This window comes from Coloeus monedula (genome assembly GCF_965178545.1).
Source record: "Coloeus monedula genome assembly, chromosome: 15".
NCBI lineage: Eukaryota > Metazoa > Chordata > Aves > Passeriformes > Corvidae > Coloeus > Coloeus monedula.
In genome coordinates, this window is record NC_138795.1 from 14636136 (window position 1) to 14660069 (window position 23934).

Sequence of the window (23934 nt, forward strand, 5' to 3'; positions counted from 1 at the left end):
TCTAGTGTGTTGGTAGGATTTTCTTGCCTGGTGGTCATCTGACTAACAGAACTGAGTGGACTAAACAGTGGGTAAATCTCAGTTCATAGTTGTAGAGGTCTCACAGAGAAAGAATGCAGGATGCTGAGAATTTCTCAGAGCTTAATAGGAAAACTGCCTTTAGTTATACCCTGAAGCTAATGATGTCCTTAGAATGATTATATAAAGTGGGTAGAAAATGAACTGTAGCGAGACAGAAAGTTCCTACAGCCACGTTGGAAAGGATTTCAAGATGAATAGAGCTCCTAATGTGAATAGGCGAGTGACCTTAAAGCAACATACAGTTTTCACAAGATAGTTTGTCTGACTTAAATCTCCTTAGAGGCCTGAATGAAACATTGTCAGCATACCTTGGCAATTTTGTTTTTAAATCAGGTCAGGCACAGTCATTTCAGGCACACACAATGGGTTGGATATACAAGGCTAATTGTAAAAAAAGGAAGTTTTCGTAGTTTTAGATTTTTTTTTTTTCCTTTAGGTTGTTGTTTTTCCAGTTATCGCTGTGCTGGTCTGTTGTGCACTTGAAAATCCTGAAAATGCATGAGTCATGATCTTAGCCTAAGGGACTTTTGTCTGCTTCCCTGCTGGAATGCTCTGTCTTGTGTATGATGCTCAGTGTATGCCCAGGCCATATTTGTATTCAAAAATCAGATTGGTGCACCTTGGGAAGTCTCTGAAGGTTTACAGACATAAGCAGATTGCAGACTGATCTCCTGATTCTTGCCAGAGTAGGTGAACAAATGTTTCTAAATTGTTAGAGATGATAGTATTTTAAAGCAAATGGTTATTAATTTCTAAATCATAGTAAAACTCCATTGAGAGAACATATTTCAGTTAAATAATGATACCCAATGAAGAGATGACAATAGAATTGTTACTGTAAGTACGAAAAATAGTCAGTTATTTATCTAAGTATACAGATTGATCTCCCCCTTGATTACCTTTTAATTTCTGGTGTTAAGATTCTATTTTTTTTCTTAAAAATGCATCCTAAGAAATATTCTTGATGGACAACCTAATCTGTAATATGATGACTGAACCCACCAACTTTGTGACTGATCCTTCCTTACCCAAGCACGCACACAAGTCATGAGCCAGGTATCCATGGGAGGTGGGAGTTCCAGCAGCCCTTCCCTAGGAACTGCCAACATGGCTGCAATGTGATTTTTATTTTACTTAGGTAACGATGACTTTGTCATCCCCATCTCCTCTCAGCTTTGCAAAGAGAACAAATGAAATCAAACAGCATAATTCTCAAGACAGAAAAAAACCCCAGACAAACAAGCAAATAACCTAAACAAAAATCCTTTATCCCTTCCACTTCCTTTTGCCTAATGTCAGCCCTTGAGAGATTTCTTGGGATTTATTCTTGTCTAACACTGGTTTACATTAATTGTAGTGGTTTTTAACCAGTGTGCTCAAAAGCATCATCCTCATGGCACTGTTGACTGAATCACCAGGTTTAGGGTGTAGGGGTGGTATGAAGAGTGAGCTTTAACAGTTTTTCCCAGTGCACTGAGATTTCCACGGGTATTATTGCTCCACAGCACTGTGCTGGATCTCAGTGCCTGTTACCTTTCAGATGGCCTGGTGGACTGCCTGGACCCAGACTGCTGCCTGCAGGCCACCTGCCAGAACAGCCTCCTGTGCCGGGGCTCGCGGGACCCGCTGGACATCATCCAGCAGAGCCACCCCGGCGCTCCCGCTGTGAAGTCGTTCTATGATCGCATCAAGCTCCTCGTGGGGAAGGACAGCACTCACATCATCCCCGGAGAAAATCCCTTCAACAGCAGGTAGCAGCTGTGACTGTGACACCGGATCTGTGCAGTTGCACTGTATGGGAAAATTTCTGCCAGCGATTTCATTTGTGTTTTAACAGGAGAGGCTGCTTTCAGGAGCTTCATCTCAGGAGCTGATCACACTGAGATCACACTGAGGCCACGCTATTGCAGTTTATGATGTGGCCTCTGTTTTATAACACTGAGTTTTATAAGCATTTTAACATTTTGGCAACACCCAGAAGAAGGTTTCTTCCACTGAGTAGGAGCTTCTGAGGTTCATATTTTATGAAGACTGCAGTCTAGAAAAAGGGAAAATGCAAACTAGTTTCCAGTTAAAAGAGATTGAATTTTATGTAGTGCCACTAACACAAATTTCAATAATGGAATAGCATTTCAAATAATTTTAAAGTTACATTGATTTATGGAGTTTTATTATTTATTCCTTACATAAAGCCATTTCACTTGTATCATTGATCCGTCTGACTAAGTTTTCTTTTTCTTCTTGTTTCTTTTCTTTTTCTATGCTTGTTCTTCCTAAGATTATTAATTATATATTTGTAATGAATCTAAAAGCTAGCAAATCATTAATTTATATTTGATGCCATTGTATGCTTACAAGAAGATTGGTATTTATCAATATTACATAAATAGGTCTCCATGGAAAGATGCTAAGAAATTGATGAGTATGTTAATTATGTTCATATCACCAAAGTTAAAACTGAAGAAAGAGCTTCATTTGATATAACACCCAAAAGATTGCACTTCATTACAGGAAACTGTTTCCTCAGTCAGGATTCCATTACAGGCTTAGTGGGTAATGTAGCGCATGTCCCTAAATATTTGTCTGTAAAAAGAGGATCACAGTGTTTCTGGATACACCAAGCAGGTCCCCATTGTATTCACCCCTGTGCTGCACACAATCATTTCCATATTCTATCAGGGAAACCCCTGTTGGACCCTACTCTATATAATAACTATTCTGTAAAATACTCCATGCATACACACAGGGAGTTGTTCGAAAAAATAGAAAAAAATTGTTCTGTTTTCACCTAAATTTGTGGTGATTTTGTTTTGGTTTTTTTTTAATCCCTGGAAGTGTTTAAGGCCAGGTTGGATGGGGCTTGGAGCAACCTGGGATAGTGGAAAGTGACCCTGCCAAGCAGGGGGTTGGAACAAAATGATCTTAAGGTCCCTTCAAACCCATTCTATGATTCTATGAATTAGTGCTCTAGACTAAACAGGAGCTGAGCATTTCAATCCTGAGGCTCCTTTAAAAAAAAACTCATTGGAAACTTTGAATTTTTATTTTTAGGGCTCCTCATGGTAGGAGTCTTAGTTCTGTTTTATTCATCTGAACTACACTGCAGATTTTAACATGTCTTTGCAAATGACCTATTAATGATATTAAAATCGGCCTTCACCTCTAAGTTTTGAAGGTACTTCTGATAATTCTGCAGCTCAGCTGTTATTTTTGGTGCCAATTTTAGGCAAATCTAATGTATAGTGTCAAATTGTAAGTTTTAAAACTAATGGCTTTGTCTTTTAAAAGTGCCACAAGGTTCAGCTGCCAGGTTTTCCATATACTGAAGCTGCCATAATCTCAATAAGTAGCTCCCATGTTTGTAAGCTCTGTTTGCTTAGCTCAGTCTGTCATTACATTGAAAGACATGAAAAAGTGGCACAAAATAATGGTTTGGGGTTTTTTCCAGTCTCAGTATAAGAAAAAGAAGTTATTTCCTACTCTGCTAAAGTAATTAAGAACAAAATTTATTGATTGCAAAAATAGTTAAAACTCACGGATTTTTTTCTGTGCAGGAATGAGATGAAATGAAGTTTTCAGGGAAAAAAGCTACATGCTTTTACGTATTTAAATTCCTTGTTTAAAAAAAAAAGTAATTCTTGTATCAGTTCAATTTGTCTGTTACACTTTTGAAATGACTTAGTCAAAACAATGATTCTTATAAATCCAGATTTTAGCTACATTTTAGCTTATTCTAATATCCATTGTGTTCCTTATTTTAGCACTTCAGAAATAGAAAGGAAGATTATTAACCAAAATATTTTTATTCAAATTATTTCCTGAAATATTAAAATTGAAAGTAGAAAAAATTAAGTCATGGGCATTATTAGTTTTCTTCCGCCATCTGACAATTTCTTTCTAAATCTACTTTCTGCACAGTTTCCCTAGAGAAGCTTGAGTGACTTTTTCCCTGCAACTATTTCTGTGTGTTTGTCACATAAAATAATTCAAGCAAAATGAATAATGCCAAGACAATTATCTTGGTCCAATGTGTTCCCAAGTAGATTTTTCTCAACAGGTTTCAATTTCTATTAAATTCCATATTCTTTTAGAAAATGTTGAGTTTTCAAATTAGAATTTGACCTGAAGGGTCAAGAAGCACTTGAAAGTTCTAAAAGAAAAGTAACAGAAATGGCTCAGTTTTATTAATTTGATTTTTTCATGTAATATTGAAGAAAATATTGCACCTTGTTTGGAATAAAAATAGAGGAGATAGTTGTTAAACAGCTGGTATAATACAGTTAGAAAGGTACATCCCAGCCCCTGAACATCTCAGAGTCGGCAGAAAGGACCTGAAAATGATCCCTGGTCTGGCTGATGAAAGGAGCTGTTCTCTGGCAGGGGGCCCTCCCAGAGCCCACCACAATTTGTCAGTGTTCAGCAAAGCTCAGCCCAGCTTCATCCCCTTGTCCTGCAGCTCAGCCTGGGGCCAGACATCCCTGGGTCAGGGTGCTGTGCCTGGCATGAGCCTGGAGCCTGCTGAGCTTCAGGAGCAGCCCTAGTCCTGCTGGGAAGGGGCTCTTCATTCCGTGGCTCTCAGCAGAGCAGAGTTGGTGGCTCATGCTGGAAGCACAGACTGATGAATAAATAAATCTTTTCATCTATGACTACAGCAAAGTGCAATTTTACAGTCCCTGAGATTGTGGGCTAAGAGGACTTCACTCTCTCCCTGTTTCCCAGGTCGTCTTCTCCTGTTTTCACGTTTCCAGTGCAGAAGTGGAAGCCATCTACAAGGAGCTTTACCTTTTCCATTGCCCTTTCACAAAGCAGCTTCCCCCCTCCCCAATCTGCTTCTCTCAGGGTACAGGGAAGATGGAAGGGAAAGGAGCCAGGGGCTGGAAACTCCTCTCCAGCTGGGAGCAGCAGCACTTTGTGCCCGCTGTGCACTTAGCAGCAGCAAAGCACTTGCCAAAGAGAAAAAACTGACTGTGCCTCGCAGAGGAATAACTCATCTTCATCTCCCTTAGGTTAAGCAAAGCTGCTTATCCTGCTGGCCAAAGAAATGTTTTGTATTGCCTGTGTGTAAAGCTGGACTTGAAACCAAATCCTTCCCTTGGCAAAGTGCAAGCAAGGGTTCCAAATCAGGACTGAATGCAGTGCACAAACATCAGTCATTCCCTAAGATGAGGGAATTTGAACCTTGAGGTGAAGAATTGGTGGTAAAAAACAGAGATATGGCATTGCACCATGTTTGTCAAGTGTGTGAGGCACCCACAGGCATGCTATTGTACCCCCAGGGAGGTTTGGGAGTTTCAGTGTCGCTGCAGAGTCACAGCTTTGGCCTGGCTGAATGTGAGGGAGCTTTGTGTTCTGCAAAGCTTTGTTAGACAAGGAAAGCACTGACTGCCATTCTTTATACACTTCTCACTGCGTAGACAAGCAGTTTCTTGATTTAGGTGTATAGAGGGAGCTGGGCAATGTTGTGGTTCCTCAGTATTCTAAAAACCTTTGGAGTAAACTGGATTTAGAGTAAATGAGGTACAAGTGTTCCACTGCTTCACTTATAAACAACATAACTTTGCTTTTGTCATTAGCTTTAATACCTTTAATTCTCTTTCTTTTTCAGTCTTGTGTCTCTCATAAGAGGCCAAGTGGTGACTACAGATGGGACTCCTCTAGTTGGGGTCAACGTGTCATTTGTCAAGTATCCAAAGTACGGCTACACCATCACTCGTCAGGATGGCACGTGAGTGTCCCTGCTTCACTGAGCCCCTGTTTGCTGTGGAGTGTCTTTGCTGATTAACAGATGGTGTGATCTAATGGAACCATGTGGTACCAGGCATTGCCTTCCTCCCAGGGCAAAGAGCTATTAAGTAAACACAAAAGTAATTTTTCACGCGGCATTTTGAATACTAACTGCATGTAAATATGAACAGGCTGACTTCTGATAATGACGTGTTAGCAGGCAAACTCCTTTCAAATAAATTGCTCTGTATCTATGAAAACATTTGTGGGCTACGGCAGTATCCAGCTGAGACAAGAAATATTTTATTTTAAAATGCAGTGCAGGCTAGCACTTCTAGGAAAAAAGAAAGCATCATTATAGAATAGTATATTTTGTTAAAATTTCTCTTCTGCTTCTCTTTGCTTTTGAAGATACATTCTCTTTTGAGTTTCTTCAGGGTAGAATGCAATCAAAAGATTCTAATTGAATATATTTAGACAATTTCCTGCTGTGCAAAAAAGTGCTTTTTCCCCCTTGTATCAGCTTATTTGAAATGCACACAAATTCAGATAAACAAAAGTCAGTGTGTCATGGTTTATCTGGTTTACTGGCTGTGGTAACTAAAACAGTCTATCTGACACAGGCATTGTAAACATTTGCCATTTTATCTTGATCTTGCATAAAAACAATTGAATTGAAATAATTAATAGGAGTCAACTGAACTACAGGGACTATTTAAATTCCGTATTTTCCAGAATATTAATTTGTTATAACAGAAGTATAATGTTGATTTCAGTGGTTTAAAGTTGCAGTAAATGGTGAGCTGAACTGTATTTAAATCTGAATAGATTATTGAAGTCATTGAGTAATTTGTTACATTGCCAGCATTTACATGGAGCAACTGACACCTATTTCTGTTGTCAGAACAACCTGGAAGCATTTCTCATTTAGGCCAGGTTTCAAATGCCTGTGCAGCTCCATGTTACTGCTGTGATTGTGCAGGGGGTTGGAGTAAACACCTAGTATCTCTGAAAAATGATAGATCAGTTATCTTGGAGACAGGAAATCTTACTTGTATTACACTTCTCATTACTATTCTCTTACTGCCGTGTGTCCCATTCTATGTTTGATGGACAGGATCTTTTAGGAAAGGGATAATTCAGTGTCCAGCTCAGAATGAACTTGGCTTCTCTGCTGTTTCTATATAAAGGTGACTTGTAATAATGAATGTGGTGGTTTGTTTGTTGGGTATTTTTTTAATTACTTAATACAGAATTTATAATATCATCGGAATGAGCTTTGTCCAGGTGACTTCAAATCATTGCTTGTCTTGGCTGGTTTCCAGCTGTTTAGTTGCCAGAGGTTCACATACCACTATATAGATCATTGGAACCATGTCATTTAAAACATAATCATGGTCTGCTCACTCTCCCTGCCTCGGAGGTGTGGGGAGAGAATCACAAGGGTAAAAGTAAGAAAACTCTTGAGTTGAGATAAAAACAGTTTAATCACTGAAATTATGATTATAAAAACTAATGAAAAGGAAAATAACAAAAAGATAAAGGAATTCTCAGCCAGGTTCTAAGCAGCTTTCCCCCTAGTTTATATAACGAGAATGGCACCGTATGATCTGGGGTATCCCTTAGTGGGGGACAGCTGTCCCAGCTGTGTCCCCTCCCAGCCCCCATTCTGCTCCCTGGTGTGGTGGGGTGAGGAGGAGGAAAGGCTCTGACTCTGTGTAAGCACTGCCTCGCAATAATAAATGCAACCCTGTGTTATCAACATTATTCTCATCCTGAATCCAAAACTCAGCACTCTGCCAGCTACTAGGAAGAAAATTAACTCTATCCCACCCCAAATCAGACAAATACTCATCACTACTGGTGTGCCTCTATATTATCTCATTAGCCAGGAATGTTATTACTGGAATTAGTCAGTCTTGCCACTTCTAAAGGCCACACTTTTCTAGGTTTGACTTGGTTGCAAATGGTGGAGCATCCCTAACACTGCACTTTGAACGGGCCCCATTTATGAGCCAGGAAAGGACAGTCTGGCTGCCATGGAACAGCTTCTATGCCATGGACACCTTGGTGATGAAGACAGAGGAGAACTCCATTCCCAGCTGTGATCTCAGTGGGTTTGTCCGTCCTGACCCAGTCATAATTTCATCACCACTTTCAACTTTCTTCAGTGACACTCCCAGCCGCAATCCCATTGTGCCAGAAACCCAGGTAAGAACAGTGTGAGTGAAAAGTGTAAAGAAATCAGGGGTCAGCTGACAGTTCTGACCTGAGCACACAGCCACCATGTGTTCCCTGCAATTGCTACAGCAGGTATCTCTGCAGAGCTGCATTCGTTCTGACAGGTACCAGGTTTTCTAATGAGGGCTGCAGGAGATACCCCAGGTTTGTATCACCAAGACTCATTTACCTTTGATTACCTTGCACCCTGCTATTATGATATACCATATCAACTATATCTGTGTATTTGAGATGCCAGCTTAGGCATTTCAAGAGAATTTTGCAAAGGCTTGGCATGTGGTGCTGACCACAGACTGTTTCCTTATTTCCTTCTTAGGACAAAAGAAAACTCTGTTGGTACTATTTTTTCATTGCTGTATTCAGTTAGGCTTTACACTGTTAGTGGAAGTTGTGGGTTCCTATGATTTTTCTTATGTTTCCCTTGCATATAACTTGCAGTAAAAATGGTTGTGCTTATTTGCCCTTTTGCCAGCAGTGGGCTCTTAAAAAGATGTGTACACAGACACCAAATAATTATTTGTCAGAAATGTCAGCTGAACTGTGTTTCTTTGAGGATATCCACTCCCAGTAACAGAAAGACGTAAGCTTATAAGAATACACAAGGTGATACATTTAAAAAAAAAAAAACCACATTAATGTAAAATATTTGACCTCTTTCCTATCCAGGTTCTTCATGAAGAAATTGAGATCCCTGGCTCTAGTATAAAGCTCAGCTACCTGAGTTCCCGCACTGCTGGATACAAATCCTTACTGAAGATCATAATGACTCAGACACTTGTGCCACTGAATCTGATCAAAGTTCATTTGATGGTAGCAGTAGAAGGGCATTTGTTCCAAAAGTCATTTCAGGCATCTCCCAACTTGGCATATACATTTATCTGGGACAAAACAGATGCCTACGGTCAGAAGGTTTATGGGTTGTCAGATGCTGTAGGTAAGTCAGCGAATGCAAGATCCAAAGCTTTCCAAGTGACACCTGTAATTCTAAATAAGAAAACTTCAAACTTCCTTATGGGGGAGCAAATATAGACTGAACCATTCTTGTCTCCCTGACACAATTTATCTTTGTATTACGGTTCTTTTACACATTAAAGATCATATTCAGAGGGTCTAAACTCATCAGCATGCCTGGGTTGCCTGATCAGTATGTGACTTTGAAGGTTTAGACCAGGCAATAGAAAAAACTGGCCACAGGAACTTAGGTGGAACCTAATCCATCATTACAATTTTATTTTCTTTAGTTATAAAATGATCCTCATTCTGGACTGGCTGGCAGTCTGCAGTGCATTTGGGTTTTCACACATGGTCTTATTGTAGTCTCTTGTGGTATTACACATTTGAAATGAAAATGCTGTTCCTCTGATGCTGTTCAGTCTTGTAGTTCTGTACCTATTTTTAGTCAGCTTGATTCTAGTGGGTGGCAAAAGAGTGATCATCATAATATTTTTCAGTTTCCATTGAATATCTGAATAACTTTGATACAACAGTGTTAAAAATGAGCATCAGAACTGTGCCAGTGTGGATAGAGCAGATTTTTTTTTAAGTCTTAATTATTTTCTGTATTTTCTAAATTCTTCTTTGCTGTAGCTTTTCTTTCTTATGTTACTGCATGGGATATTGCTGTCCTGTGTAATGCTTGCAGTGCAATTGTGCTTAAATGCACACAAAGTTTTCACTGCCCTTTGGTATATGGTATGTAGAATGAATACACTAAATAAATGCTGTGAACACCTGGCAAATTAAGAATTTATCTTGTCCTGTTATCTGATATTTTTAATTATTTAATATAATTTTACTCTAGTTTAAAAAATTTATTTCTCACTCTCCTCTCACCAAACCCATCACTTCCCAATGTGAGCTATTAAAGTAGAAGTGATCAAATCCCTGCAGAGTACATGTGAATGAAGTTTCAAATTTGTGTCTAGTCAAAGATCTGAATATAATACTGTAGAATAAAAGTGAGGAATATAATCACTCCATCTTCTTGAGGGAACTGGAATGCTCAGTGTTGTGAATGGGGTCTGGACATTTAATTCAGTGTTTGTTCAGCAAGTATATTAGATTTTATTTTATTTCAGTGTCTGTGGGTTTTGAATATGAGACTTGCCCCAGTCTCATTTTGTGGGAGAAGAGGACAGCACTGCTGCAAGGATTTGAACTGGATCCTTCAAACTTAGGAGGATGGTCTCTGGATAAACATCATGTACTTAATGTCAAGAGTGGTGAGTTAGTTAATTCCATGTGTTTGCTATCCTGTATAGAGTTCTATCTGCAAAAACTTTTTATTTGCATTATACTTATACTTCCAAAAATTCAATTTGCCCACTCTTCTTGTTTCATCTTTAGCTCAGTAAGGTATGAGACATATTTCAGTTGTCAGAAATTTTTTGTAAATTTCAACACATTTTTTACTGTGTTTACTGTTTACTGCACAGCATGAATTTCTTGAAGTCCTAATCTTTATCCTCTATTCTGTTTTTCATTTATTCCCCTGTAATATCTTTCTGTCTTCCCTGTTTTTCTCACGTTAACCACATCTGATCCTGGTTACTTTTGCTTGACCTTTTTTTTCCCCTAACCTGAGATGGATTTTAAAAGGAGTATGAGTCTGTGACAAGATACTGAGTCTCCTTTGTCTTTCTCCTTAGTCACCTTTTTGTTTTTTCCTCACTTTTTTTTTGTCTTTCCATATGCTAAGCTCAATCTTTGTGATATTCATATTTTACCAACAGCTCTTTGGGAGCTGAATGCTTTGCCTACATTTTATTTGTTCCCTGCAAAGTGTTGTTTGCAGCCTTCCTGCTGATCATTACCAAAGTGTATTTCTGCTTAATAAATCTAAAGTATTGTTCAGAATTGGCAAGATCAGGCTATTTGAATTCACTTCCACCACTGGGCAGTGGGTCCACATTTGGGTAGTACATGGCAACAGCGAGTGTTGTCGCCAGTGGGGAACCAGTTCTGTTACAATTTCATTTCCAGAAGAACATGAGGCTGAAAGTTTCCAGCCAGATTTCCACAGTTTTTGATGACAAAGGATATGGTCACACTGTCAGAAAATCCACTGCCTTCTTGGAGCAGGGGTCTGCTCTTTGAACAAATATTTTGAAAATAAATCCTATCTTGAAGGTATTTTCTTGAAGCCTAATAGAGATCTGTACCACCAGCTTCCCTCTTGCCTTTTATCATTGATCCTTAGCAGCCTTTCTGGGAGTTTCATCTTTCTCCTATCTTTTCATTTTCTGTGCCATCATCCTCTCTGGTGCCTCCATTTCTCATTTTTCATTTTCCATTAAAAAAGTGTGAAAGACTGAGAGGTGGAAAGAGAACAGTAAGGTTGGCACAGAATTCCAAACAAAACACGATACAGGAAACTGGAGTGAGACACAAATAAGGAACAGCTCTTCTCCACCCACTCAGAAACTATCCAAACCACAGTCCCAGGCCAGAGCTGTGTGGCAGGGTTTTCTGTCATGACAAATACCAAAGGACTCTGGGTGTAGGTTTGGGTCTGTAGCTGTGTATGTGTGTGGGTTTTAACACTGAATCTTCATTACACCTTTATTTTTACTCCTGCAAAATGCTTCTGCTCTTTTTGCACCGTTGAAAAACCAAATGGTGGAGTCATTTCATTATAACAGTCCTTAAAAGCAGCTGTTGAAAAGAAAACAGCCTGCAGTCCCCTGCAATGAATGGTGGTAATAACCACTTCTTCTCCTTTCTGTCCTTAGGTATATTGCACAAAGGCAACGGAGAAAATCAGTTTCTCACCCAGCAGCCAGCTGTGATAACCAGCATTATGGGGAACGGGCGCCGCAGAAGCATCTCCTGTCCGAGCTGCAATGGTCTGGCAGAAGGAAATAAGCTCTTGGCCCCTGTAGCACTGGCAGTGGGTATTGATGGAAGTCTCTTTGTTGGGGATTTTAATTATATTCGGCGTATCTTCCCCTCCAGGAATGTCACTAGCATACTGGAGCTGAGGTAAGGCTTAACCTCAGCGCTTCGCTTCTGGAGCCTGTGCTCAAATCAGCCTTTACCATTACTTTTTATAATTTTGAAAAACATTGTCACTTTCAACCTATTTAAATTCCAGTGGAGAAATGGGGCACAGAAATGCATAGCTCAAAGTCTGTAACTTACCAGAGCAGTGACTGAAGTGAAAGGCTTAAGAGTACAAATTAATTTGTACAGGAAGTACAAACTATCTCTTTCTGTCCCGTTAGTAATCACTGATTCAGTTCTCCCTCAGTGCATCTTTTAGTTTTGTTTTGAAAACTATGGAATTGACTGCCCTTAGGTACTGAGCCACAGTGACAGGCAGAGGTGTAACAGTCTCTTGAGATCAGAGGGAAGGTTCTCCTGCCAGTGGTTTTGAGATCCACTTTCACATTTCTTTTCCATGCTTGTGAGTCTATTTCTGTAGGTTGCCAAGTGCAGTTCAGGTTGACATACTGAGTTATTTTGCATCATCAGAACTCTTTTTAAGATTGTAACTCTTTCCCGCTGTCCCGTGCCCCCTTCCAACCTTAAGATTTGATCACTTAATAGGGAAGGCATGAGTGTAGAGTGTACCACTTCACACATTTCTGTTCCATCTCCTTTTTTCATTCTTCTAGGAGAGGCAAGAGCTATTGCTTCAAACCCTAGCTCATGTAACTGGACCTTATACTTACAGCACTACTGAGTATTTGGAGAAAAATGAGGAATACAGCATGCCCTGGCTGTCTGCTGACCCTCCTGGAGCCCACTCAGGCAGGAGCAGTAGTGCTCCTGGAAATTGGATATAGCTGCAAAGTACATTGAGTGAAATTAGGTCACAAGTCTTTTTTTTAATGATATGACCAATAACCAATTCCTCTGTTTCCACTGTACATTTAATTTTTATTTAGTGGGAAAAAGTGCAAAATGATTGGACTGTTAAAGAATAGGAGGCTTAGCTCTATTTTACACCTCTCTTCATTCATGTCATTCTGTTGATGTCACTATTGTGAATTCTGATTCTATAGAAAAGGAAGGAGATCTGATCCAGGCCAGTTCAACTCTGAAATCACTCTCTGACACCTGCCTCATACACCATCAGGCTGCCTCATTATATTTTTTTTAAAAAGTCATGGATCATCCAGTGCTCTCTGCTAGCAGCTCAGTTTAAACCACAGAAGGTAGCTGGCATGGAAGTGTGACCTGCTATAAATATTTATATCAATATGCACTATAACTCTGCATTATATAGAATATGCTAATTATTTTTTTTTCTAAGTTGTTCAGATCTTTTTAGCTTTCTCGTAAATAGGACTACAGCTTTATAGGTGAAAAGAAACATTTTCAGCTTAGGATACTTCTTATAATGCATTTTTATGCACCTCACTTACCAGTATCAGCCAGTGACAGTTTCCTAGCTCACCTGATGTTTGAAAATATTGCCTCAAAGTTTACAATAGTATTAGTGTGAGTACTTTGCTTTCTCTTTCTGAGAGAGAGATTGAGAGGGAACTTGGGTTTTCATCATGTGTCAGGGAAAATTGGAAAGGACATCAGTAAAGAAATAGAAGATGGACTTTTATCTGCTGTTGTCCACTTTCTCCTTTATGAAAGTCTGTTTTCCATAGCATAGTTTCTTTAGCTTCTGTTATAACTAGAAGCAATTAACAATGAAGCTACTGCATTGTGAGTGCTGTTGGACAGCTGCAAAGGACTCGACATACAGATTTTTAGGATTTACGGACTTCAGGATTACATTATGATGTCTTTTACCCCCCGTTCCTCTAAAGGGATTAAGGTCCATTCCAGCAAACATAATCTATAGCAATAATTGTGATTCATTGCTCATCTTGAAATCTGCATGAGTTACACGGGTAAGAGTTTGAAGATTTGAGCCATTTCAGTGTAAACAAGAGCAGAGTCATCAGCTCATATCAAGCAGTTTGGATTATGTTGCAACCAGTACATCCACAAGTATGACAAACCAAATACATCGCTTTGTTTAGATTGCACAGCTGATGTAATTTTGGTTTCACATAAGCCCTTAAAACCTTGAGTGCCTTTATACATCAGAACATCCCAGTGTGCATATTTCTTTCGCACTGTCCTTTGTGAAGGTGCCTGGTTGGAATGGCCAGTAGGAATTTGGACTCAAGCGCTGCATGTTGGGCTTCACGCTGGGGTTGTAAGTTGGGGGCTGTGCCTGGACTGCTGCAGCTCAGGAGTCACAAACCTCTTTGCTCTGTTCAGTGCCTATTCCTAAATGGAAATTACATCGACACAGTGAAAGGCTGTGGGAGCGGAGAATGTGTTAATTTTCTTGTGGGAAGTAGAGAGCACTTTTCCTTTGGCTTTGTGTCTGAGCAGGAAGCTGTGGGTCAGTTAATGCTGTTTATCTCCCATTGTACAGTACCTTACTGTTCACTTAGAAGGGGCTTTTTTACCCTAATGTTGGCTTTGGTAGGCTTAAACAGATACCAAGGAGCATCTTGCTTTAAGCAGTTAGAGACTGGGAGGAGAGAAAAACAACCTGCATAGTAAAAATTTGTCTAGAAATAGCCTGTTGGAAAACTATTTTGATTAAAGAGGTTGCCTCCAACTGGCAGACAATATCCTAAGCCCAGTGCTTCCCCCTGCCCAGTTCTGTATTCAGAGAACTGCCAGTTTCTCTCACTCCTAGCCCCCAGGCTACATGTATTTCCATGTGAAAATTCTTTCAGTGGTTCAGAAAGTTTCCTAAATATGAGGGGAGGGGGGTGGGGGGAGAGGTATCCTATAGGGAATTAGCTTGCAGCTCTATCCCTCCCAGTCACTCTTCATCTGTAAACTAAGCTAAGGCTAGTGCTGAAAAGAGATATCTTCTCCTGTGTCCTTTTGTAAAATAAAACAAATACTATGTTTGCTTTACCATCTATTCTTCAGCTAACTGTTTGTTCTTTTTTCTTCTGTTCCCTTTCAATAAAGAAATAAAGAGTTTAAACATAGGTAAGACATGAGCTCTTTCCCATATAATTTGATATGGTTTGTTTGCTTCATTGTGTTTGCTTTTTGTGTTGTGCTTCTTGTGTAATGTTATGTTCTTCATGTACCACATATAGAAACATTTTTATGTGCTAATTGTGTGTTATGAATATGATAAGCATTAGCAATTATGAAATGCTGTCAAAAAGCAGCCAATGAGTTCTGAAAGTAATTAGAAATTTCTAGTAGAATGCAAATATAATGAACCCCAAGCTAACTTCTAGATAAACACCTTTCCCTGGTGTCTATAATTGGTCTAAATGGTCAAGGTAAACTACAACAGCATTTTCACAAATGCCAGAAAGGTTCACAAAAGCACTAATGACTGCATATAGGTCAAAAACTCGTTTTCTGGTCATTAATGATTTTCTGAACCCGCTGTCCTTTGCCATAATTTAGTTTATATTTCTTTTGTCAAACACATTTAATAGCCAACCTGTGGGGCTGGCTGTGTGCAACCACTAGATGAAGTCACTGTGAGATTCAGGAGGGAGGCATACTTTTCCTGGATGTCAGGAGGAGAACACCAGGTCTTCTGGATCGCTGCAGCATAGGGAACACTTGTGCCTCCTCTCATGCCACATCTGGGACAGGGAGGATGTTCACCCTGGAGAAAATCAAGGGCAAGAACAAGAACAGCTCTTGTAAACTATTCCATAGTGTCCTGTGCATTACCCTTTTAAAACCATACTTTCCATTTCTGTGATGCAAGTTGATGCAATAGATGGTTTGGACTAAACAGAATCACTTCCCCTTAACAGTATATTTTGGCATAGTAAGTGTAACACCCCTAACTATTCTTATCTGGATGAATTCATTCACAATTTGCTAATGATTATTGGTGATGCCGGAGGTTCCTCATTTGCTTCAACTAAGCCTAGTTCATTTTTCAGCTGCTTAGAGATTTGCTCTGGACAGCTTCTCTTTTGGTTAAACTTAAAGAAAAGCTGGTTTTGCACTGTTGTGAATTTGATGCACCTGTGAGAAGAACAGGGAGAATGAGCTGCACTTGCTGCCAGGCCCCCGGCTCCCTCAGAGAGCAGAGAGAGGCTGCAGGTGGGTGTGACCACACATTCACTCGGGGGGCTGGAGGCACAGACATTATTGGCAGAGGCCTCTAAGCAACACTGAATGCCATGGAAAATCTTTTAAAACAAGGTACAACCCTTGGCCTCCTATAATTCAAGTGAAAGATTACAACGGCAAGGAGAAAAGAGAGGCAGAGGTCTTTAATTGCTCAGATGGCAGTTCGAGAATTATTGAGTACTCATTTATAAAACAAGTCCCTGTTGGAGGTAATGGTCTCATCGATTCTTTGGGAGCACAGTGAGTGCATGTTACCTTCCAGCAGTCATTTTCCCTCAGAAATTTGCTTAAAGTCTTCCACTATCTGTTCCCTTACCTAGCTCAGGAAAGAGGGAAGGAGTATGGAACGGGTCTGCAGCTTGCTGCTCTCTGATCTGGAATCAAAGCTTGTGACTGACTCCCTGGCACAACTGCCCTGGGGGAGATTCCAGAGGAGAAAGGCAGGGTGAGCTCCATGGATGCACCATGACTGCAGGAGAGGAGAGGGAAATAAGCCCATGTTCTGCCATTGCTCTTTACCCTGACTCATTTCTTATCCCATCCAGGTAGCAGCAGGGCACACCTAGGGCTGGCTGAGGGCAGAGGGGAGGCAGAGGTGAGCACAGGCTGGCAAAATCATGTGTGAAAACTAGAGAGACCCTTCCATTCCTGCAGGGTGGCTGCTGCTCTCCTGGGCCCTGTGAGCAGCTCTCACCACTGAGTCCAGCAGGACCCTCACTTCCAGGTGCAAGCAGCAGTGTTTGTGCCCAGCTCCTGTCTGTGCCCAGCTCCTCTCTGTGCCTGCCTCAGGTCCACGTTTGGCCAGGGTGGGGGAGTGTGCCTCGTTTCAGAAGGGCCGTGCAAAAGGCACCAGCTGCAGGGCAGCCTTGAGCTAAGTTTGGGTGTATTTGTGAAGTACAGCACATACAAATACAGTGCCACAGTAGAGCGTGATCTTCAGCGTGAGGGGAAAGCGTGGTGGGAGAACAGCAGAATTTCAAAGCAATGACAAACGTGCAGGTGTTTGTATGGCTCAGATACCTGAGAGACTGGAGGAATCTCTAAAGTGGAAAGAATTATTTTTCTATGTTGCAGAGAAGATTGAGCATTATTTTGGAGGGATGAGAAGGAATGTGATAAGGGCGTAGTGAAGAGGTGCAGTCTGCTGCTGAAGATAAGGAGAGGAATTTGGGGAATAATGAGATTGTGCTCTAATCTCTAGATGTCACTAGCATGTCACTAGTTTCCCTGCATAACTTTGTCTACACCACTTAACCTCTCTGTGCCTCAGTTTCCTCCTCTGTAAAATGGGTGCTACACCCATCTTTTTAAAGTACTTTGAGATCCATGCATGAAATAAACCTGCCAGTATTTTTTGTTTATTGTATTTCTTCATCTCTAATTTCTACACTCCTAGACTTCAGCAGATGCTATTGCCACTGCCAACTGAATTGCAATCAAACCAGTCTCCTTTCTACTTTCTACAGTCTTAGAACAAACCATTATTGACCTAAACCCATGGCATGTCAAAGACTGGCATAGAGGAAATTAACTGTAGAAAGTGATATATTGGGGCCTCCTCATTCCTCCAAATCTGGTCATGACCCCACGACCACAGTCACCTTTGTGTGCCAATGGATCCATCTGCCGAAAGTGGCTTTATTGTAGTTTCAGCGATTCTGATCAAGAAATGGCTTATGTCCATCATAACTTACCTCTGTGTATCCTCACTCTTGGAGATGGGCACTTTTGCCACATGAAACTAGGAGTGTGGATATTTGGAGGCAAATATCTCTGGTTACTGGTAAGTAACCTTCATTTTTTTTCTTCCTGTCTTCATTTGTCTTCTATGCTTCGAAACCACCATTGACCTTATTTATGCTCACCCATAGGCTCCAAAGGCTGGAAAATTCACATCATGCTTAAAATCCAAATAAACTGAGTAAAACTAGGCAGGCAAGATTTTGAAAATATTTCTGCACTGCAGTTCTGTGTGTGTGAATGTATATATATTGTGAAGATTGACATTTCTCAATTTGCAGATGATTTGCTAAAGTAGTTCCAAAATGTGACAAGCTGTCAAAAAACATATATTTCAGAAGAGAAGTAGCTTTCCATATGAGCGCCCATTCCAATCACAAACTGAGGACCAGTTTTTCAATGACAGAAGGTTTGGAGTTAAAGTCAGACACTTGGGGTCTCTGGCTCTAGTTATATAACCAACTTCATCTGCTGTAAATGAGATTCTTGATAAGAATGAATGAGAACAAATTTGCTTTAGAAATAAATTTGTTATGCCTCTGCCTCCTATTTATACAAAACCTCACAAATCTTGTGACTAAGTAATCTAAGTAACTCAGAGTTGATTCTTTGATCTTACTCCTATGACTTCTGCTTCCAAAGGAAGTTAAACAAGGTAGCGGGGAAACAGATAAGCCGAAGAGAATTGACCTGGAGCAGATCTAAAGGGCTAAAGAGATCAAGAGGAAAGACTGCTGTGCAGCTCTGGCTTATTGGGCTCTGCTGTGCAAGGTTCAGTGTAGAAGGATGAGTGAGATTTAAAATTACAATCCCTCTGACCAGGCCCTAATCAAGTTAGGTCCTCAGGTGATGGTCCTTCAGACCTCACCTCTGTACGAAGGTGTCAGACTTTCTTTCCAGATCTTTCTGTGCCTGATGAGTATCCAAGCTCTGAAAGCCTGTGAAGTTTCTAGACTGCTCAGCTGTTTCTGTTTTATGCTTTCTTTTTCTCTAAAGCAACAATCCCGCTCATAAATACTATCTGGCCGTGGACCCTGTTTCAGGCTCACTCTACGTGTCGGACACCAATAGCCGACGGATATACAAAGTCAAGTCCCTCACGGGCACGAAGGACCTTGCTGGTAACTCTGAAGTGGTGGCAGGGACAGGAGAGCAGTGCCTGCCCTTTGATGAAGCCAGATGCGGGGATGGAGGGAAGGCAGTGGACGCAACCCTAATGAGCCCTCGAGGTAAAGGAGGAAAAGAAGCCGGAGAAAATGACTGCGTGCAGCTAGGCTGGATGTGGAAATAATTATCTGGCAATTAAATCACTCCTTGCTCGGTGATTTTTATTCTGGGCTTTAATTACAGTGGATTGGCAAGTGTTCGTGCTTTGTTTAGTTAAAGCAAACTTTATTACCCCGACACTGGGTGCTGCAAAAGGAGAACAGAACACAAATTAGCAGGGTACTGCTCACTCCAAGAAGCAAGCGTGTAAACTGGAAAACTGATTACTGTTTGAGATGCAGTCTTTGGGGAGAGGAACTGCTTGCTGTGGCTTTTCTCTGAGGTTTTCCTCTATGTATCTCCTTTTTCTTAAGAGTCGGAGAAAAAAATAAAAGGATTTTTGCCCTTTCCAGTTTCTAATTTTTGACAAGAAGTTTCCAAGGTGATACAGAGATTTGGGGATGCATTTCTTTTTAAGGCTTTTTTTTCTCTGTTGTTTCTTCTTAATTGTAAGGATGAATTAATCAGGTGTCTTGCCAGGTGTTTCAAACATATTTAGGTTTTTTTCAGTGGCTGAAAATAACTAGATGATCAAAGAGATACACAAAAATGGAAAGTCCAGTTTCTTTGTATAGGAAGTACTTCCACTTAACACATAGAAATTTTTAAAATGAAGCTGTATCTTCCCTCACTGCCCAATAGGATGGGCACTGCAACCATTTGAAGACAGAATTTTTTTTGATCAGTATTTTATTTTCAGCCTGAGAAATGGACAAGGCAGTGCATCAAATCAAAGCAGGAAAGGCAAGTGAGAAAAAGGCTGCCCTCCTTCCCAAACAGCAGGAGCATCCATGTGTTCCTCCGAGGGAGCACCCTTTCATTCTGTGCCTTTCCTCTCTAAGGACTCACAATGCGACAGGCATTGAACCTTCCCTTTTTATTTTAGGCTGGCAACCCCTGTGTCTTCATGTGGAAACACCAGATGTTCTTTCTGTATTTTTACTGCAACAGGTCAAAGAATTAAAAAAACATCCAGAAATAATACAATGTCCTGCTAGTTTTCAAAAAATTTTGAAGGTATTTTAAAAGATTTCTAAAAATTCTTCATCCTCATTAGATTCTTCAGGTGAAGAAAGCAATGCCTCAAATTTCTGAGTAAAATTAGGAGACAGTTTTTAATTTGGGTTTATGTAATATACAGAATGTGAATCTAGAAATAAACTGATGCATTCTGCTGGGTCTTTGGCTTGTTTGGGGATTTCTGTGGTTTTCTTTAAAGCCCTGAAGGATAAACCTGCTCGATGCTATTTCTTTGGCAGAACTATGGGTTGTTGGAGGGTTCCAGGACCTGTGCTCAGGTTGGGAGGGAGGAAAGAACGGGGGAAGTGAACAAATTTCCCCATCTTGTAAACAAGACAAAGCCTGCCTTGAAGGCAGGAGCTTTGCTGCTGCACTGATGCTTGGGTTTTATATTTGCAGGAATTGCAGTGGATAAGTATGGACTCATGTATTTTGTTGACGCCACTATGATTAGAAAAGTGGATCAGAACGGAATTATATCAACCCTGCTGGGCTCCAATGACCTAACTGCTGTTCGACCTCTCAGTTGTGATTCCAGCATGGATGTCACCCAGGTAGATTCTTACTGCATTTATTTTCTTCTCTGCCTTAGAAGAGATGGGCATCTATTTTGGATGACTGCCTGGCCACTTAAGAAATACATCGCGCAGCACAAGATGATAACGTGTTTGATTTGTTACTGAAATGAGTGAACCATCCTTTTTACTGTGGCTAACACAGTTTATTTATGCAACTAGAGAGAAATAAGGTTGAGATAATGGGAGTTATTGTCTTAATTGCCTGTTTTTCTGTAATTATTGTAGAGCTTCCACAATGTAGCATTCATTCTTGCACAGAAACACAATTAGGCAAAGTTACAACTGCACGTAGCTTTAATATTTCTGAAAAACAAAATCATTGTTTGAAATAGTTGCCGTTCATGACTTGGTTTCATGATTTACGCTGATAAACCCCTCACTAATTTGCTGTTGTTACACGTGGAATTTTAAGCACTAGGAGTGTACTTTTCAGTTTCGAGTTTTACAGTAATAATTTGTGCAACTCATAGGTACGGCTGGAGTGGCCTACTGATCTCGCTGTCAATCCCATGGACAACTCCCTTTATGTCCTAGAGAACAATGTTATTTTACGGATCACAGAAAACCATCAAGTTAGCATTATTGCTGGACGCCCCATGCACTGCCAGGTTCCTGGTATAGACTACTCTCTTAGCAAACTGGCTATTCATTCTGCACTTGAATCAGCCAGTGCCATTGCCATCTCACACACAGGAGTTCTTTACATCAGTGAGACAGATGAAAAAAAAATTAATCGGCTACGCCAGGTAACTACCAATGGAGAAATATGCCTTCTTGCAGGGGCAGCTTCAGACTGTGATTGCAAAAATGATGTCAACTGTAATTGCTATGCTGGGGATGATGGGTATGCCACTGATGCCATCTTAAATTCACCATCTTCCTTAGCTGTGGCCCCAGATGGTACCATCTACATAGCTGATCTTGGAAATATCCGCATTAGGGCTGTCAGTAAAAACAGGCCCATTCTTAATTCCTTTAACCAATATGAAGCTGCATCTCCAGGAGAACAGGAGCTGTATGTCTTCAATGCTGATGGGATTCACCAGTACACTCTCAGCCTCGTTACCGGGGAATACTTGTACAATTTCACCTATAGCAGCGATAACGATGTCACGGAGGTGATGGACAACAATGGCAACTCCTTGAAGGTGCGTCGGGATGCCAGTGGGATGCCCCGCCATTTACTGATGCCGGATAATCAGATTGTCACGCTGGCTGTTGGCACTAATGGTGGACTCAAGCTGGTCTCAACACAGACCCTGGAGCTCGGATTAATGACATATAATGGAAACAGTGGTCTCTTAGCAACGAAGAGTGATGAAACAGGATGGACAACATTTTATGAGTAAGAATGTTTTTGGATATATTAAGCATACATTTATTTTTCAAATGGTAGTGAGTAGGTCCTAGACTGACCCTGCTGCAATTTGTTGTAGGTTTTTCACTGATACTGAGTAAGGCCATTGTGCCTCAATCCAGTGCGATGCTGGACGTGGTTAAGTGGCTTTGTGATGGCGTCAGTTGTGCTGGGTCCTTTGGGTGGGTGCTGATCCACCTCAATCCCTGCCGGGCTTTGAGTTTGAGGCAGCTCATCCCTGTCCAGCACAAAGGACCGACCGTGTGCCACAGCCAGAGCTTAGTTAAGCTGGTCCTTGTGGTCAGCACAGCTGCCCACAGCCCCCAGCCAGAGCAGCCCAGCACTCCCACTGCAGCCCACACTGAGCTGCCTCTCTGTAGCAACCCTCACGCTGCAGCTTCTTTTGGAACTCAAATTATCTCTCTTTCTGTTCAGCCTCGTGTATTACTCATGGTTGTTAAAATGTTGATTAACTTCACTGATTGTTCATTCCTGAGACAAGTGAGGAAATTAGATCCCCAGCTATCTGTCAGACCCCTGGTGTAACTTCCATAATTTGTAGATAACCCAAAAGCACACTGGTGTTCACGAGCATATAGATTAAATAGGCAGAACTTCCTCTTTACATGAAATTCATCTGAAGAGATGAGGTTCAAAAGTATATTAAAAATCTAGAAAAACTAGTCAGATTTTTATTAATATTTATCCTATTCTTAGTAGTCTTACTGCCATTTTTTGATCAAAACAATTTTTAAAAGAGAAGCTAAATGACATATTGAAAAAGTATATTTAAGTATGGCAAGTCTGATGCCATATATTTTGTCTGAATTAGTTAATCATTAATAAATATCATTCCCCAAATCAGTGAGTAGAAAATAGGAATAGGGCTTTATATTTAATTTTAAATGGCAGGCTTATTTTCAAGGTTGCAGACTAGCAATGGCGCACACCTCTTAGTTTACTGATGCCTTCAGCTTGGCCACCTGTTTCCTCTGTTTAGAGGAAACGTAAGAAATGCAGGAATAGAAGGAAACTGTGCTCGGTGTGCTCGGAGCGTCCGCCCTGCACAGCCGGACTGCTGCAGTTGGTTCCCGTTGGAAGGAAAGCAGTGCCCTCTCGTGGGGCCCTGCATGCCCAACCACTGACTCCTTCAGCCTGGGGCTTCACGTGGGGAGAGGCTTGTTTCTCCTTAATATTTTGCAAATGTTATTTCTTTCCCACAAATTCGTTAGAAAAACAGTTCAGTTACATGACTGCATGAAGGTATTACCTGCTGATTACAAGCTCACGTAACAGCTCACTAGACTAGACAGAATAAAATTTCATATTATTGCTGAGGAGATGTGGGTGCCCTTCTAGGAAGGTTTTTTGTTGTTGTTTTTTCCTCAGTAGGTAGCCCAAGATTCAGTCATATAAATCAGTTATTTCTCAGAACACCAGTAATTAATTATAGAAAACTAAATAGCAAAGTAATTTCAAACTCTACGTGGAAAATCAATGAAATATTAAAAAAGGTCATCAGAAAGTTACCAGTTACTAAACTGGTAGAACTGGTGTCCGAGAGTCACACCAAGTGCTAAGTTAGCATGGAAAATTAGAAAAATTGTATTATGATTCCTAAGGAAATACAGAAGGTAGGGGCTTTGATGTCTTACTGATGGCAGCTGAAAATATCAGTTAACATGTACATAGGGCTGCAGATTTTTTTCCAAGATCAAATAAGAAAAGATGCACAACCTTTGCCTCAGGTCAGTGGAAATTAAATACCATATTTAACTCTAAATATTACAGCCTGAGGTACTGTCTTAGACAATTAGTAACTTTGATGAGGCAGCAGAATTA

General features: G+C 40.6%; 1 protein-coding gene across 6 annotated transcripts in view; it reads left to right on the forward strand.

Moving 5' to 3' along the window:
* The window catches only part of TENM2 (teneurin transmembrane protein 2), a gene marked incomplete at both ends in the record, with an annotated part of 482831 nt that overhangs the window by 439986 nt on the left and 18911 nt on the right, over window positions 1-23934 (forward strand). For 5 of the 6 annotated variants that reach the window (XM_082291373.1, XM_082291374.1, XM_082291375.1 and 2 more), the window contains 10 exons: window positions 1622-1832; window positions 5687-5806; window positions 7755-8016; window positions 8713-8980; window positions 10125-10268; window positions 11778-12027; window positions 14989-15009; window positions 18868-19100; window positions 20557-20711; window positions 21206-22080. In XM_082291373.1, coding sequence (XP_082147499.1) covers window positions 1622-1832; window positions 5687-5806; window positions 7755-8016; window positions 8713-8980; window positions 10125-10268; window positions 11778-12027; window positions 14989-15009; window positions 18868-19100; window positions 20557-20711; window positions 21206-22080 — 2539 coding nt within the window. The remainder of the gene's footprint in view (window positions 1-1621; window positions 1833-5686; window positions 5807-7754; window positions 8017-8712; window positions 8981-10124; window positions 10269-11777; window positions 12028-14988; window positions 15010-18867; window positions 19101-20556; window positions 20712-21205; window positions 22081-23934) is intronic. The other variant, XM_082291377.1, reaches the window with a different exon arrangement.